The 17388-nt window shown below is 43.9% G+C and overlaps 1 protein-coding gene across 5 annotated transcripts in view; it reads right to left on the minus strand.

Annotated features, from left to right (window-relative positions):
* The window catches only part of TTLL7 (tubulin tyrosine ligase like 7), a 79423-nt gene that overhangs the window by 24514 nt on the left and 37521 nt on the right, over nucleotides 1–17388 (minus strand). For 3 of the 5 annotated variants that reach the window (XM_083743332.1, XM_083743331.1, XM_083743335.1), the window contains 10 exons: nucleotides 17089–17305; nucleotides 16107–16271; nucleotides 15469–15627; nucleotides 11673–11767; nucleotides 8984–9131; nucleotides 8810–8883; nucleotides 6255–6390; nucleotides 5111–5197; nucleotides 3072–3261; nucleotides 1589–1863 (listed from right to left, as the gene is read on the minus strand). In XM_083743332.1, the coding sequence (XP_083599458.1) occupies nucleotides 1589–1863; nucleotides 3072–3261; nucleotides 5111–5197; nucleotides 6255–6390; nucleotides 8810–8883; nucleotides 8984–9131; nucleotides 11673–11767; nucleotides 15469–15627; nucleotides 16107–16271; nucleotides 17089–17305 (1546 nt within the window). The remainder of the gene's footprint in view (nucleotides 1–1588; nucleotides 1864–3071; nucleotides 3262–5110; nucleotides 5198–6254; nucleotides 6391–8809; nucleotides 8884–8983; nucleotides 9132–11672; nucleotides 11768–15468; nucleotides 15628–16106; nucleotides 16272–17088; nucleotides 17306–17388) is intronic. The other 2 variants (XM_083743333.1, XM_083743334.1) reach the window with 1 other exon arrangement.

Consider the following 17388-nt stretch of genomic DNA (forward strand, 5'->3'; position numbering starts at 1 on the left):
AGGAAGCCAGCCTCTGGAGAGAACAACCTACAAAACCTGGAGCTATAGATAGAATCACAGAATCTTAGAGCTGGAAGGGACCCAAGGGTCATCTAGTCCAACCCTCTGCAATGCAAGGATCTCAGCTAAAGCATTCGGCTTTAAGTGATGATTCCCATCCCCTCTGCAGTCCCAAATCTGGGTTGAGTACCAAAGCTCCACACTCGCTGGCCTCCAGCTCCACAATGTCATGTCCCTGTGGAGGAGACCTATGGAGCAAGGCAGGCTGTTCGTTGCAGCACCACGGAGAGCTACTGTTGAGCAACTTGCTCCAGCTAAGGTTGGCAGCAAAGCAATCCCCTTTGACCTTCTGTCTCCAATCTACCTCTCCTAGCCTCTGTCCCCTTGTGGAAAAGATAAGTCTCTTCAAGGGCCAACCCTCTGGTCTGAAGATGTCTCCTACATTCCATGGCCTCTATCCTGGTGCACTCCTTGTGGGAGTGTGAGAGACATGTGGTTCCTCGGGCCCACTGGAAGGTACCCATGGGGCTCTGGCTCAAAAGGTTCCAGTGCTCTGGCAGATGGTTCAGTGGGCTCCTGCCTGCCAGCTTCAGGGTCAGTGGTCCCCTGATTACCAGTGTCCTCGTTATTGCTGGGCTCTGGAACCTGAACATTCCCTGTAGCTTCTTCACGGACCACTCTGGTAAAAGATGGCTTGAAGGAAGCTTGTGGGTGAGGGAGGTAAGAACATTTCTTTGCCTGCAAATATCATTCATCCAGCCTCATCCAGCCTCCACCCCAGTGTGGCTGTGCAGCCATTGAACAATTGAGTATGTTTATATGTACTGGTGTAAGAAACCGCAAGAAAATATTCTGCCACATATATTATTAGGAAATCTATAAAACACTGGGCTGTAAAACACATATAATGGTTCTTGGGAAGATTTGAACAGATAAATGTGTCTTCTCATTCTTCTATCATCATCATCAACAACATCATCATCAACATCAACAACAACAACAACTCTATAATCATCATGATCTGTATTTGGTCATTTGGCTGTGCCTGAATTTCTGGCTTCCTTTGATTAAATTCTGTAATTTACTATAGTAGCCAAAACAACAACATCATTTTTCAATGTTCTAATGCTGTACATATAAAAGTAGCAATTGAGAAGCAAGGTTAGTTGTAATCACCAGTGCTACAGAACAAATCTATGCTGATTTGGAATCAGTTCAACAGATTTTTCAAAATAAACCACAACCAACATGACTTGAAAAATATTTGGGAAAACATCACCAAAGTAACATTCAGACACAATAAAATCCCACACCCATTATCCAAACCGTGGCTGTGTGAATTAACCAAATTCAGCATATCTGAATAACACCTTTTGAGTTTCCAAAATGGATTGGATATATCTCATTTGGTGTGTATAATAGGATGCTTAAATAATCTTTAGTTAACATTTATGAATCTTAAAACTCATTTGGGTTAAGTTACCTGTGAATTGCTGGTTGCAGAACTAGAAATTTTAGGCTTGGATAATAAGAGGACACCACACCAAATCCCAAACCATTCACCTCCAGGTGTGATTTGCTAACTTACCACAGGAGAATGTACAGTGCCCAGGTTGGCAGTATGAGACATTTTGCCTGCAGATGAACCTCTGTTTAAAGAGTGTGACCTACTCACAGAAGACGGGCGAGAAAGCTGCACCAAATTCTTGGCTGAGAAAGGGCGGTTTTCGGCGCCTTGCATTTGCATAGACAAGACTGAAATGGAGCGAGGGCAGCTCACAGAACGCCTCATAGGACCTGACAACGGCGTGGGCGATACGTAAGAAGGGACTTTCTTAAGAGGCCGCTTCCAATGCATTCTGCCTGCAAAGAGATACAACGCAGTAAATGAAAAGCGAAACACCCCTTTTTCCCTTTCTCAAACCAATGTGTTTTTTGTGTGTTTTTTTAAACAGGGATTCCCAACCTCTTCACCTGTCCAGGACATTTCTGGGATCCCTCTTTTCCCTTACAGAGTCCCAGTTCTGCTTGGGTCCCTTGTCTACCCACTCTTCTCCAGCTGACATGCACCAGGCAAGAGCCAAGATGCGCTACACTGCTGAGGAAGAGCCAATCAGAGGCAGGTTCGCTCCCTTCCTGACATCCTTCCCCCTTCTTCTAATGCCCCAGTTCTTTGCCTCGGAAGTAAGCACTGAGTGGCGGGGATGGGTGAAGGAAAACTGAGAAGCCAAAGTTTCTGGTCCTTACACAAAGAATTTATTATCGCCTCTAAAGTCCGAAATGGCTTAGGACCAGAAGACTGCCTCTTCCAACCTCCCAATCAATCCCCAGCAATATAGTGATAATATATTGGTGAGGTCCTTCTCTGCATCCCACTGGCTTGTGAGATACAGTTGGCAGGGTTGTCCAACAGAGCCTTTTCTGCTGAGGCCCCCACAACATGGAAACTTCCTACCCTAGGAGGTTCACTTGGCCCTCTATTTACCAGTGTGCCACTGTAGACTCAAAACATTGTTACTTGAGAAAGCTTTTGGTGTGACTAGAGCCTGAATTTCTTTGTTTACTGTCTCTTTATCGTTCTGTTGCATTCTTTCTTTTTTTTCCCCCTGCTGCCTTTTGGCTGTTTCATCATTGACTGTTAGATTGGTTTTTACTGATATGAGTCACCCCAAGCGTTTCCTTAGAAATGGAAAAAAAGCCAAATTGGTTTTCTAACGAAAAGACACATACAGGCAGCAAAGAGAAAGACGTGACTTTCCGTGACACTGAAAGCAGGCAGAGCTGAAACTGTGAGACTCTCAAATTATAATGGGGCTGTACGCCATAGATATTTTGAGAAGCGCTAAAATGATTCAGGATGCATTTTTGTGTTATACACGTGGAAAGAGGTGGGGACACAGAAGAGATAGTTGAGTAAGGGGGTAGTTCAGAAGACCTCACATTCTCAGATCCATAAATGGTCCCCAGTGGCTTTTTCAGATTCAGCAACCATGTGCACACATTTTGAAAAATAGTAATAATAATGCATGCTTTCTGCAAAACTTCATTAGCATTGTATTTATCTAACTTACTGGATCGTTCTATTAATTTCCTGTCTTCAACATCAAATGAGACATTCCTCTCTTTCTTTGCATTTTCATATTCTTTTTCGGGTTCCTCCTCCCATTCAGATAGATCACTGCTGCTTTCACAGCTACTGCCGCTGCTGTTGTTCTTGGTCTTTTTCAAGAACTGCGCACTCTCTGGCATGGAATACAAGGGCTGGAGAGAAAGATGGAGAGGGGGAAGGGGAAAAAATGTATTAACATTTCTCTCCCGCCCCCTTCACTGTAACCTACTTCAGTCTGGGGGGGTTGGGAGCCTCTGTGACACTGCAAGGGACCGGGTCAGGCCCAATACATTTTGCTTGCTGCACTGGAGAAGCAACTGGTGCCACCTCCCCCACCCAAGCGAAGGTGCATAATTTTGGCACCTGAGGCAGAAAATTTTGCAAGTGTGGCTTCCCTGCCAGTAAAAATACTTTGGTAACAAATAATGACACACAAATTCAGCTGCCTGAGACCACCACCTTTCTCTGCCTAACAATAGGGCCAGCCCCAATGAGATTGCAGCATGGAAAAGTAAATAATCCCCTATATGTGGGAACTGAATCTCTGTATTGTTCTCATATACACACACACCTTTACACGCACACTGATTTGATTTGGTAACAATTGAAAGATTCAATAAATAGACCCAAACAATACCAAGAGGGCTGGAAGTCCCCCAAAACTGCCTGTCCGTGTAATATTGGTGAGAGAAAGGTAATACATTTCCACTAGACCTCTTTTAGGAAAAGAGGTTTCACATGCTTAGTTCTTTAAGCCACACTCATTCATATAATGTTTCCAATGTAGGTGCAACACAAGGTTTTATAAAGCAGGTTTGGAAATAAAATAAAACAAACCAGCCAGCCAGCACTGGGGGATAAAACCCTAAGCAATGAAAACAAGACTTGGTCCGGTAAGCCTCACTGTAATCCCATATGCACACAGGACGCTATATCCAGCCAGTCAGGGTCATTTATCTTTCAAAATATGAGAGAGAGAGAGAGAGAGAGAGAGAGAGAGAGAGAGAGAGAGAGAAAACAGCTACAGGAACAATTGACAAGGTCGGATAATTGTGCTCCCTCCCTCCATAAAGCAGATGCAAAACAGAACATCAGCACAAACAATCCTCTGGAAATGTATCATTTGTTGCAAGAAGACTGCCCCACTGGCCTTCGCAGCCATGGCGGTTAATCTCTTTACCAGCTGAGCTGTTGGGTTTTTATTTGCCTGTTTTCGGATGATTTCTAAGTGAAAAGTAGGTCACTCGAGATAAAAACGAGCAATTTATCTTTGCAGAGCTGTGCTGCACGTTCAGCTGAGGGTGGTGATGTACCCAGCTGTCCTTCAGAGAATCCTTAAGCCTCGGTCCTTAACCGGGTGCCCCAAAAGGGGTCACTGGGGGAGGCAAAATTAAAGGGTGACTAAAAGCCCCAGCTTTACTACTGGGGCAAAACCTGCCCTAAAATATCCTAGTTATTACTAGTAGCTGCCACCACCTACTGAATTAACAGAACTATATAGGACTCGGAGGCGAAACAGAGAGGAAGAGAATGCACTGGGGGGAAACGAGCCACAGCACTGTCAGCCTGGGAGTTTGTGTGTCTGTTATATATAATGTGCATGTGCATTATTTGACATCACGTTAACATGCAGTTTCTAAAAGAGATGCAATGCAAGGGAGTATATAAACAGATACAGCTGGCTTAGCATAAAAGTACTTCCTGTAAGAAAGTGAAAATGTGCCATCTAGAGGACATAAACGGCCAGTTCAGTGCAAAAATCAAAATAGGGAGGAAGGGAAGACAGAAGAAACATTCCGCTTGCAATCCATGTAGTTTTGGGGTGTCTTTTGTTTTAGCAAAAGGGAAAGGGAAGTATTAGTGCCTTATTGAAATTCTTCTCCAAGGGCAGGGCACCCTCCTCTCAGTCTGTGGCATTAACCTTCTTGCCTGCAGCATGGCAGTGATATCCTGATTTTACCAGTCCCAAACTTCAGTGGTGTTTAGAATGCAGTGACATACCTTTGGGCCACGTGGCCGGACAGATTTGCCCATTAGCTTCTCGTCGTCCAGTTCACATTGTTCCAGAAGATCCAATATGTCTTCTTCCTAAAAAAAAGGGGGCGGGGGGTTTAAATCTCTGGGTTAATATAAAAAGCCAGAATGCACACAAAATTATGAACATGGCATCTTGCTTCTCATCAAGCAGAGGCTAGATTCCAAAAAGAAGGCATCATATATTACTGTAGGCTTGCTGGAGCCTAATTAGGTTGGTACAGCTAACACAGATGCCCAATTGATGCCCAAAGAATCTTCTCGCACACATGCCTTCCAAGGTGGTAAGCAGGAAATTATGCCAGTGGATGTACACTAGGAGCAGGGATGATGACACAGGGATTCCAGCACAGCTTTTCATCTGAATGCTATCAAAAAGTTCTACATGGGATGAGGGTAAAACTGCAGATTTGCGGTTGCTTCAAAGGACCGCTGCCAAGTTTGGAGACCAGGATGTCGGGAAATGTTTCTTCCATCTCCCAAAACGTCTCCCTGAAGCTTTCAAAGACACATCATTACACAACCTCTCTCTTCTAGGAGCCATTTGAAAATGGACAGACACTCACAGAGAAGGCACATTACTGGAGATAATGCTTAGCCAATGGGATGTCTAGTTTTGGCAGATGTGCTGAAACATCTGGATGAATGGAAACTATCTCAGAGACACTTCCTCTCACACACCGGCCTTGAACGCTGTCAGTTCATTGCCATAAGCTGGAGGAATTGTGTGCTGGAGGGAACCCTACTGAAAAACTCCACCGTGCTTATGGGAAGACTTGGCACCACACAACGTCATGAAACAAAAGAAGGGTGAAGAACCTCTGGCCACCCAGGTATTCGTAGAATCATAGAATTGCAGAGTTGGGTCACCTGGTCCAACCCACTGCAATGCAGCAATCTCAACACACAGTCCCCCATCCAATTTGAAACCATACCAAACCCTGCTTAGCTTTGCAAATGTGCTAGTGGTTTTATTGCCGCACCACTGTTTGTCACATGACAACTCTTGCCATCCCTATTGGCCATTCTGCCTGAAACCGATGGGAGTTGAGGTCCAATAACATTACCCATCCCTGGAACAGAAATGCAAATTGGGTGAATCAGTGGTCACCTTCATTCTTTTGAGGGGGTTGTTCATCTCTCGCTGAAGTGAAGCTGCTCTACCGGCAAGGAACGTCTGAAAGGCAGCGGCTAACAAGCCCTCATATTTTTCAAGTAGCAGCTTATCGTCAGGAGGGTAAATACGCCTACGGTTTAAACAGAAGGAGGAGAGGGGAAATTATGAAGTGTAGCCACAATCCAACAAGGTCACCACACACTGCAAAGAAATGTACAGGAGTCATGTTAGAGTGGGGAACTGAGCTTCCATTCATATTACGGAGATGTGCGTATTAGTTTGATCCCAGAGGCTTATGCGCAAAACCTCCGGAGGTACGATTTGTTCAGTGTTCACCAGCAACGTGAAGCATACACTGGTGGGGACGAGGCACTAATTCTAGTCCAATTACTCTATGTGTGGTTTAACAGGGGTGTGGGTAGGTGTTGTGAGTTATAAAAAGCAAAGAAAAAAAACGGGACAGTGCTAGATCTTCTATGGATAAAGAGGAAGGTTTGAAACGTTGAATACTCACTGAACTGTCAACGTCAGGTATGCGTGAGGCATGAAACATTAACAAAATATTGCATTCATCATTCAGAAGTGTCAAGGCTGAGTTTAAGGGGCAGGGGGTGCTGCAAAAAGGAGTGGGAGATCCCATTGCTATCCTTGAAAAACAATAATCCGTCCTGAGCCATCTCTTTCTTTCTATAAGGCTGGGAGAAGGGAATGCCAGCCACACTTCTTGCCTTGTCTAGCACCTGTGCTATACCATCCAACGGCCCAAGACTGCCATAGACAGCTGGGGAGGTCAGAGGAGCAGAACTCATCCAGACTTTGGGGGCTCTCTCAATTTGGGGGCAGGGGCTTGTTGTTGTTCACAAAACTCTTGCAAGAGCAATGGCCCCATATAAATAAATGTACAAAGGACTACTGGAATCCTGTGGACCCACTGTTGAAGTGCCATGTCTACTGGACATTTCATTGCCCTGAATGAGCAGAGAGAGCACCCAAGGATGCTCAACACCTCCCTGTGGCTGTGCTTTCCAAGGCAAGACTGACCACGGGGCAAGTTTTAGCTTGGGGGCAGAGCCCATACTTTGCAAACAGAAGGCTGCAGGTTCAATCCCTGCCAACTTTACTTAAAAGATCCAGGTAAGATGATAAAGAAGATTATTTGGATGAAACCCTTAGATGATAAAAAAAAGATTCTTTGGGAGAAACCCTTGAGAGCAGCAGGCCAGTTGGAGTAAAAAAATAATGGGCTAGATGGATAAATATTCTGTCTTGGCGCAAGTCAACTTCCTATATTCCTATGACTGGAAAGCTGCCTTTCAAAGATGGTTGTCCACCAATGCCAATCTTCTGACTGTAAAAAGCTCCTGATAAGCTTTCCAGGCAACGTTGGGGTCTCTGGAATACAGTTTGAAACTGGACTGGGAAAGGCTGCTGCCTCTGCTGTGATTTATAGATTCAATCCTAAGCATGACTGAGAATAAGCTCCATTAAAACACACCTTACTTCATCAGATGCACTATCAATTAATAGCAAAGCATAACATTTTCTGTCTCATTAAAAAAACAGTAATATTTTACTTTCATAATTCAACCCTATTGTTCTGAGTTTGGAAAAGAAAAGAAAAGAAAAGAAAAGAAAAGAAAAGAAAAGAAAAGAAAAGAAAAGAAAAGAAAAGAAAAGAAAAGAAATATATTCAGGGATGGAAATCACCGGAGCACCCAATGGATGTTTTCACTGTAGTGTCTGGAAATAAATAATTTTATATTTCACAGTTAATTAGAGGGGTAATCCGGAGTCTTATGTTTGTGTTAGTTAGTTAGTTAGTTAGTTAGTTAGTTAGTTAGTTATTGCAAGTATTTTTCTATCTACCTATCAAGTTCCTAACAAAGTTTATGAAAAGACAATTTAAAAGAATCATAATGTCAATGCCAAAACAAAAGCAAACCTGACTGACATTATTTGCTGAGTATTATAAACTAACAATTCATTAAAACAATAACTTTTTCGTCTCTAATGCTGGGGGTGCAAGCTTCCTGAATTCAATAGTTTGCAAATATGGAACCAGTCATGGCAGCACATGGTTCCTTCCTCGCCCTCCTCTCTAACCCACAGCAAATTCCCCCATGCTACTTATTACTTTTGATCATGGCTTTAGAATAATATACGCACTCTTAATAATTACGGTCGATAACCTCTCATCTTGACCAAGATTTAAAACCAGGGCAGGCGGGCAGAGAAAGAAATTCACTCTGGACAAAGGAAGGACAAGGAATGTCTGTCTCCAAGGTCACCTCCCGATTCTGCCAAATCACAGTTTGTGGCGAAACAGTGTTACACCTGCCCTCTGCACCAGATGTAAATCTTGCTGCTGGTGGTAAATATTTTTAAACTCAATAACTGGCAGCACTTCCTAGTCATATCCATGCCATCCCTTTCAGCCACTGACAGAAAAGCACCTTTGCACAAATGGGATTGAGGCACCACGCTCACCTGCTACAAAGCAACGGTACCCAAGATTTATTCCTGATAGGAAGCCCAGATGACATAGCTACCTGTAATTCCCCATGTGCCTGTTTTCGTGCTCTTCTTTAGAGATCTGCTTGCGCACTTGTGCCAGTCTCTCCTTCTGAAAATCAAGAACATTTAAGAAATAATCAAACATGTTCCTTGAGGAAGGACAGAAAACAGAGGCTTGCTTATTCGTTTATTTGAGAAAAGCAATCTACCAGTTCCTCTCTCCTCCTTTCTAGGGAACGGCGCTGTTTCTCCCAGTCGGAAGACACCGGCGACAGCCTTTTCATGGAGCCTTGGCCATAAAGCCTCTTCTGAGCTTCTGCTTTCTGCTTGGCTAGGTTTTTTCTTTTATCGCTTGTCCTGAAACAGAAAAGCACAGCGATGAAAGAGAAGCAATGTATCTAGTGTGGTGTAGCGGTTAAGAGCGGTAGTCTCATAATCTGGGGAACCGGGTTCGCGTCCCCGCTCCTCCACATGCAGCTGCTGGGTGACCTTGGGCTAGTCACACTTCTCTGAAGTCTCTCAGCCCCACTCACCTCACAGAGTGTTTGTTGTGGGGGAGGAAGGGAAAGGATATTGTTAGCCACTTTGAGATTCCTTAGGGTAGTGATATGAAGTCCAAACTCTTCTTCTTCCATCAAAGAGGGGTGCCATCTGGTCTCACCTTCTCCTAGGCCTTTAAAACATTGGTGCATAGGAGCCACTGGGCAAAAAAATTCATGGCATAGGGGCCTGTCGGTGAGTTTGCAGTGGCAACTCACCTGCTGGGAGGCAAGGGAAGTGTCTTCCACTCCCCCCACCCGAGATCCACAGTCACCATTACCATCAGGGATGGTTCAAGGTTTCAGAGGCCTCTGAGAAAGGTGCCCTCCATGAGCTCCCTCAGAGCAGGGAAAGTTCCTTTCCTCAACTCCCATTGCCTTGTCCCTGTTGTTCAGTTATGTAGTTCAATAAAGGTCCTTGCTGTTATCACTGTGTCTTGCCTCGTGGGAACCCACCTACACTTCAATTTGTACCCTACCCATCTGGCTGGGTTGCCCCAGCCACTCTGGGCGGCTTCCAAAGAAATATAAAAGGATAATAAAACATCAAACATTAAAAACTTCCCTATACTGGGCTGCCTTCAGATGTCTTCAAAAAGGTGCACAGTTATCTCCTTAACATCTGATAGAAGGGCGCTCCACAGGGTGGGTTCCACTACTGAGAAGGCCCTCTGCCTGGGTCCCTGTAACTTCACTTCTTGCAATGAGGGAACCGCCAGAAGGCTCTCAGCGCTGGACCTCTGTGTCTGGGCCGAATGGTGGGGGTGGAGACACTCCTTCAAGTATACAGGGTCAAGGCTGTTTAGGGCTTTAAAGGTCAGCACCAACACTTTGAATTGTCGGCCACATGTTCTGGTGTTCCCAAGAGCTCAGATACATACTGGAAGTACATCAGCAGGAGACCAGCCTTGCTTTCCTGAAGCACAGCTCTTTCCACTGCCAACGGATTGCTGGGACAGCCAGAACAGGCAGGCCGCCATCCAAGAAAGTGGGAAGGACACTGAGGATCAGCTGAAGGCCAGGAGAATGCAGGGCAGGGGGGGAAGCAATGGCGTTTATCTACGTGCCCTTGGGGACAAACAGGCAAGCAGCCAGCAGTAGCAGCAGGAATAGAAGCTGCCACTTCAGCCCATCTCCTCTGTGAATGGCAGTTTAGGAAAAGACGGAGGAAGGTATTCAGGGCCAGGTACAGGGAAAGGAGCTTGACTGGAAGAGGATAATTTAAAGGCATGGAACTGGAAGCTTCGTTTGGGGAATGTAAAAGCTGGAGTAAGCAGAAAGGATCTTGGAACGGGAATGTGTTTGCCTTTTTCTATTTTGCAGTGGTGTTTTATCAAGTTGTGGTATTTTATTGCATCTTTATTACAACAACTTAAAAAATAATAACGACACAAGAAATTGATTCATGCCAGAAGGAAAATAAAGCTAACTACATTTCCGCTCCGATTCTAGCTGCCAATCATTCTCTCTCTCTCTCTCTCTCTCTCTCTCTCTCTCTCTCTCTCTCTCTCACACACACACACACACACACATATATATAACCAAATAAATAATCCACACCAATGAGGACAGCGAAGGAAACGCATCACATGTGAGGAGGCACCCGTAAAACATTTACAGCTGAAAGCATTCTAAAAAGTAGGACAGAAAACTGCATAAACTTTCCTCTCATTTGCAGTTTTCTCTCATTTATTAATTACTCCCCCTCAGACTGCCATAGCACTGAGCTAACCCAACAGAATGTGGACATCTGAAGGAATTTGGATTTCAAACGGCACCAGAAAGCTTCTGTTAAATGAAGTTGTTAGAGATCTCAATAAACAGCCAAAGAGCACAAAATTGAAATGAATAAAAGAAAAGAATGAAGACAAATTCATATTGCTACAGCTAAAAAGAAAAAAGGGGGGAAGGGGGGAACGCAATTCATCAAAAGTCTGTAGTATTGTGTGCCAAGGAAGCAGAATTTGGGAGATAAGGGTGTGCTCCCTTTAATGACAGGAAAAGAGCAAGGCTTTTTCCTTTACCATCTTTATGGTCACTATATACCCACCTTTACTCCCTCTCATGACTTAACTTAGCCCCAACATGAGATCTTCCTACTGTGGGTAGCAAATTTAAATCAGCGTGCTGTCTAAAGAAGTTGCCTGGGCCTTCTACAGCTCCCGCATCAAACAAAAGATTTAACTGACATATGAGGGAATGATGTTAAATTTGGCTCAGAAGAATTTAACATAAAACACAAGTTTCCTATGAAGCATTTACAATGACTTTGGTACATCACGATGTAAATGTATCTCTATTCCCTTCCCCCCCCAAAAAAAAACTAATGAAAAGAACAAGAGGGGAAATGTAATTTTACCTTATATTGAGCAGCTTTAATGCATTCAGCAGGACACCTTTTTTCACATCATAGTCTATTTTTTGGTCAGTACCAAAGCTCGGGGCTCGGTTAATCTGAAAAAATTATAGAAGACAGAACATCTCTTGGAATGTCTTAATCCACAAAATAACCGAGAGGTATGCTCTCACACAGGGGACACGGGTGGCGCTGTGGGTAAAACCTCAGTGGCTAGGACTTGCCAATCGTATGGTCGGCAGTTCGAATCCCCGCAGCAGGGTGAGCTCCCGTCATTCGGTCCCAGCTCCTGCCCACCTAGCAGTTCGAAAGTACCCCTAAGTGCAAGTAGATAAATAGGTACCGCTTTATAGTAGGAAGGTAAACGGCGTTTCCGTGTGCTGTGCTGGTGCTGGCTCGCCAGAGCAGCTTCGTCACGCTAGCCACGTGACCCAGAAGTGTTTTCGGAAAGCACTGGCTCCCGGCCTCTTAAGTGAGATGAGCGCACAACCCTAGAGTCGGACACGACTGGCCCGTACGGGCAGGAGTACCTTTACCTATGCTCTCACACAGACATAACATCCAGTTTTCAAATGCCAAACACCCACACTCTCAAGCATTATTTCAAACTATTTGGCAATAATTGGGGGGTGCATGCATGCAGACCCCAACATCCCCACCCCACCCCCCGCAGCTTCACCCCCAAGGTCTGAATGGGGATTCTTCATGTGTTCACCAAAAACACACTTTGAATCATCCCCATGAGTGCAAACACTGACAAATCAGATTTCTTGATTATTGAGGGTTCTTAGCCCATGAATAATGCCTTCCTGCTCGACTTGGGAAATTCAAATGTTTTAGCATCACTGCGAAGAGGGCCCTCTCTCTTGTGTCTGTCCACCCAGGGACACAAGGGCATCTGAAGATTATCTGGGTAGGTTTGGATAGATCTGAACTGTGTCATTCAAACTGTCCGGAACATTGAAGTCAAAAGGGACACGTTCAGTTTTTTGGCTTTTTTGTGTGGAAAACAGTAAAAAAAAAAAAAAAGGTAAAAGACCCCAGATGGTTAAATTCCATCAAAGGCAACTATGGGGTTGCGGTGCTCATCTCGCTTTCAGGCTGAGGGAGCCGGCGTTTGTCCACAGACAGCTTTCCGGGTCATGTGGCCAGCACGACTAAACCACTTCTGGTGCAACAGAACACCGTAACAGAAACCAGAACGCACGGAAACGTCATTTACCTTCCTGTCACAGCAGCATCTATTTATCTCCTTGCACTGGTGTGCTTTTGAACTGCTAAGTTAGCAGGAGCTGGGACAGAGCAAGAGGAGCTCACCCTGTCACAGATTCAAACTGCCGACCTTCTGATGGGCACGCCCAAGAGGCTCAGTAGTTTAGACCACAGCGCCACCCGCGTGGAAACCAGTGCATATGATGTAATATTAGGACTGTAGGTTTAACTTTGCCAGCTACAGTTAACAGTGTGGCAGCTGCATTTCAGAGCAACACAAGCTTTCAAACCTGTGTAGGGCATGTTAACAATCCCACTGGGACAGGACTATCACATACATTATAAGCTCCTTGAAGAAAGGACGTGTGAATTGTGGACGTAGATGAGCACTCCTAGCCACTGCTTCCTCTTGTCCATCTAGGATCAAGGCTGTATCTAGATTCTGCTTCCAACCTGCCATGTTCATCATCCAGTTTTCAGCTGCACACTCTTCCTTCTCTTGCCCTTACCCTCCTCTGTCTTCTTCCTCTCTGGACTCGCCATTTTGCATATCCTCGACTTTTGCATATCCTCCTTTGACGGCACACCATATCATTCTCTTCAATCTAGTCCTGTATGAGCCAGCTAGGACAATTTCTTGTGTTGACAATGGCGTTCTCTCTCCCACTTACAAGCAAAAGACGTCATGCAACCACTGCTTTCGCAAGGAAACTCTAGACAGCATAAACTGGAGGACCGGTTCGTTGATTTCATGTAGGACATTTCTGTCCCACTCTTATGTACTACACAGTGTTCGCATGAAACATTGCAGCCGATCAAAAATACAAAAATAAAAATAAATCAACACTTGAACCAAAGTTCAGTTCAGAAACAACGGGGAGTCTGAAGAGGCATGTTGAGATGCGTTCAACACGGAAACAAAAGGACTGTGTCTCTGAAGAAATGCAGCTATTGATGTATTAGGCTCTGTATATATTAACAGCTTTAAACTAGGTTTTCTCATTTCAGATCAAAGGTGGTTTGGGGGTAAATGCATCAAAACACAGTATTTCATAAGAAACTACAGAATAGACATGGATGGTGACTAATCTGTGAAAACTGCTTCCCAAGCCAGTGGTTAATAAAATTAGTTAATAGAAATAAACTAGCTAATAAAATGAATGTTCCAGATGAGACACTATTGCTCTGCTTGCAGGATAATCTTCCATGTTTCTTCCACTAGATGGTGCAAGCACTTCCATCTTTAAAACAAGACACAAGGCCAGGACAAAGCGGGAGCAAATATTTGACTTGTCTACACTTGCTCCCTCTGAAAGTGGGGGATGTTTTGTGAAAAGGGAGTTCCCGAGCATTGATAAAACCCATTCATATTTTAAATCACCACCTCTTTTGAGCTCTTTTATGCACTGTGAAAAAGCTCTCTTCCAGGAAGGTTAGTTCTACTGGGTATATGCTGGCTTTGAGACACGGCCAGCCTTTTGAGAACGTCAGAAGATCCACCAAGTCCAGCATCCAAACAGATGAGAATGATGGAGAGCCTGGAGGAACAGCCCTCTGCACTCTTCTCCTGCTCTCTGCTCCCAGCAAATAAAATGCAGGGCTGCCAAAATCCATCAATTATGATATGGGTTAGCTTTGCTCAATGACCTGGCTGTTTTCACACATGTTTCAGAGATTTCGCATTGCATCCTTTTCTTAACACTTACAAACTGTTAAGAATGTCTGGTCTCTAATGGAGCAGACCAACAGCCCATCTATTTTATTTTATTTCTGGTAACTTTTATTACATTTTTCTGTTAAAATATCAATGACTTCCCTTCTTCTCTTTCCATGGTTCATTTTACATATCATAAATCCCTGCAGATTTTACATAAACTAAACCATTCAGCATTCCATCGAATCTTATTTACACTGCTGAATTGATCTTAATGCTGCCAACATTTTCAAGTGTACACAATTTCCCCCCATATATTCAATAAGCGTTTTCCAATCTTCTCTAAACATATGTTCTCTTAGTTCTCTTATTCTATATGTTAAGTCTGCAAGCAGCGCATATTCTATCAGCTGAAGTTGCCATTCTTCTTTAGTTGGGACCTCGCTCGGTTTTCCATTTTTGGGCTAACGAAACACGGGCCACAGTAGTGGCATACATAAATAACCTTTTTTGACAACTGGGAATTTCCGTCTGAATTATCACCCAACAAAAAGGACTCTGGTTTTTTTGTTGTTTTTTTTTTTTTTTTTGCAAATGTATACTTTTAAACATTTTTCCCCAATTCATTATGGATTATCTCCCAATACTCTTTACCATTTTACAGGTCCACCACATATGAAAGAACGTTCCTTCAACCTCACTGCATCTCCAGACCAATGGTCCATCTAGTCCAACACAACGATCTCACTGTGGCCAACCAAAGCAAGACCTGGTGTTCTACAGCGGAGGTAGAACATAGCCATTGTGAGTAGTAGCTGATGATAGTCTTCTCCTCCATGTCTAGTCCTCTTTTAAAGACCTCCAAATGGGCTTTAAGTATCAAACCCTTTAATGCTCTTGTCTTATTATTGTTACTATTTCAAAGCAGCTTACCTCTAGGAGCCATGGCTTGAGTTTTCTGTCCAGCAGGATATCAAACCCCAGAACTTCGAAGCAAACACTGTCACTTCCTGGAGACTGTCCTGGCCTACACATACGGTAAGCATGAAGGACATGGGGCTCTGCTACTATGAGTGTCTTCACCACTAGTTCCTGGGGGATTGTGCAGAGAAGAGAGAGATGGGGGAAGCAGCATCATTATTTATCTAGGTGTTATTTTGTTTTGTTTCGCTTTAGATCACCAAAAGGCATTAAGCAACACACATTCAAATACAAAAGACAAGACTGACTGTGCAGAATTAAGGAATCTAATCAACAGCTGGTTTCACTCTAAATCACAAGGGCACATAAACAAACTGAATTTTGTTTAATGCGTTTGTCACTCGGCTGAAACAATCTGATTCTTGTGTCAATTTCCCAGCCTCAAGCCTCGAAAGAAGGCTTTGTATGAAACATCATCGGGTTTGCACTCTGCCAGATAATTTAGCTATATAAAAATGTGCATCCAAAGAAGAACCTGCAATGAGTCAAAAACCAGATTGCGTCCCAGTCCAAGTCAAGAAGTGAGGAGCACTCGTAACAGGCCAACATAAACATTGAAAACAGCTATTGCATTATTAGTTTTCTCTTACTGAAATATCATTCCAGAATTTGGAAACGTCAAGGTGATTTGTTTGCAGAAACTCAGTAAACCACTTTATAGAGCGCTTACTGCCTTTATCTTCTGTTTCGTCCCGCTCAAAACGCTCATTATGCTTATTCACAGAGTAGTTGGTCAAGTGCATAAACAGCTGGCTCTAAAAGGAAGGGAAGATAGGAAAGGGTCGCTACTGAGCTACAGGTACAAAGACAGTTCACGGACATTAATCTGACATTAATCTATTGGGATAGCAACAAGAAAATGAGGCAAGGCCTTTCCACTGCAAGATGCAAGTATGTAGCTTAACTGTCCTTTTCAAGGCACAATTTGTATTTTCTGTATCGTTGCAATTATCCCAAGGCCAGAGAGATGTCAACAACATAGGATTCTCTTGTGCTGGAGTTTCCAGGGCAGCGGGAACATCTGGAACTTCTTCCAAGGACAAGTGTCTCTTCCAGTTTGATATTCTCTCTCTGAATTTACAGCCACGAGGGTGAAAAGTTAGAGCTGAAGGTCACGACACACTCATGTTGTCCATGGATTGGAAAAAGGCATGAAGAGGGGAGTCTGTTCTACTTGCATGGTTCCAAGTCACAGTAGAGATTACACATTCAGAGAAAGCTCCCCACCTCCCATTTCAGACCTTCCCAGTACAGATGGGGGGCAAGCAGGGATGGTTAGGGGGTGGAGTCTGCAGGCATAGCCTTGTTTCCACACACACACAACAAAATGTTAAACGTGTGATCCTGAAGGAACACGTGAAAGCGTTTTCCGAGTCTGTATCTTATTAGCTAGCTGATGTGCATCACAGGCTCCAACACAAGGTGGCCCAGGTGAACAAGGACTAGAATTTGCCTAACTAAATGGTGCACTGTTTCTTTTGCTCAAAATTTCATTCCCTTTTCCTCTTCTGGCACCTAAACTATTTTGTGCTGCACTCAGAAGTGTTTCATTTGATCCTAAGAACCACTTACCAGATTTGAATCGTTGGGGGGATGATACAGCTCTGTGCCCATCCTCACTAGCCCGTCATGATATAAAAATATTTTTAAGGGATCACAGGAAGTCACCAGAATGTACACTCTTAGATCAAATTTGTAGCCTTCAATAAGAAAGGGCTTGTCAAGATATTCCTGGACTATGAGGTGTTCCTGAGAATGAAGCTTCTCTGCATTTCTTGTGAGGGAGATCCTGGTTAAAAGGCACAAAGATATGTTTTAAACACAGAAAGTTAAGTAAACCCTCAGAAATACAATTACAGCTCTGACAGATCA

The sequence above is a fragment of the Podarcis gaigeae genome, assembly GCF_964106915.1.
Source record: "Podarcis gaigeae genome assembly, chromosome: 6".
NCBI lineage: Eukaryota > Metazoa > Chordata > Lepidosauria > Squamata > Lacertidae > Podarcis > Podarcis gaigeae.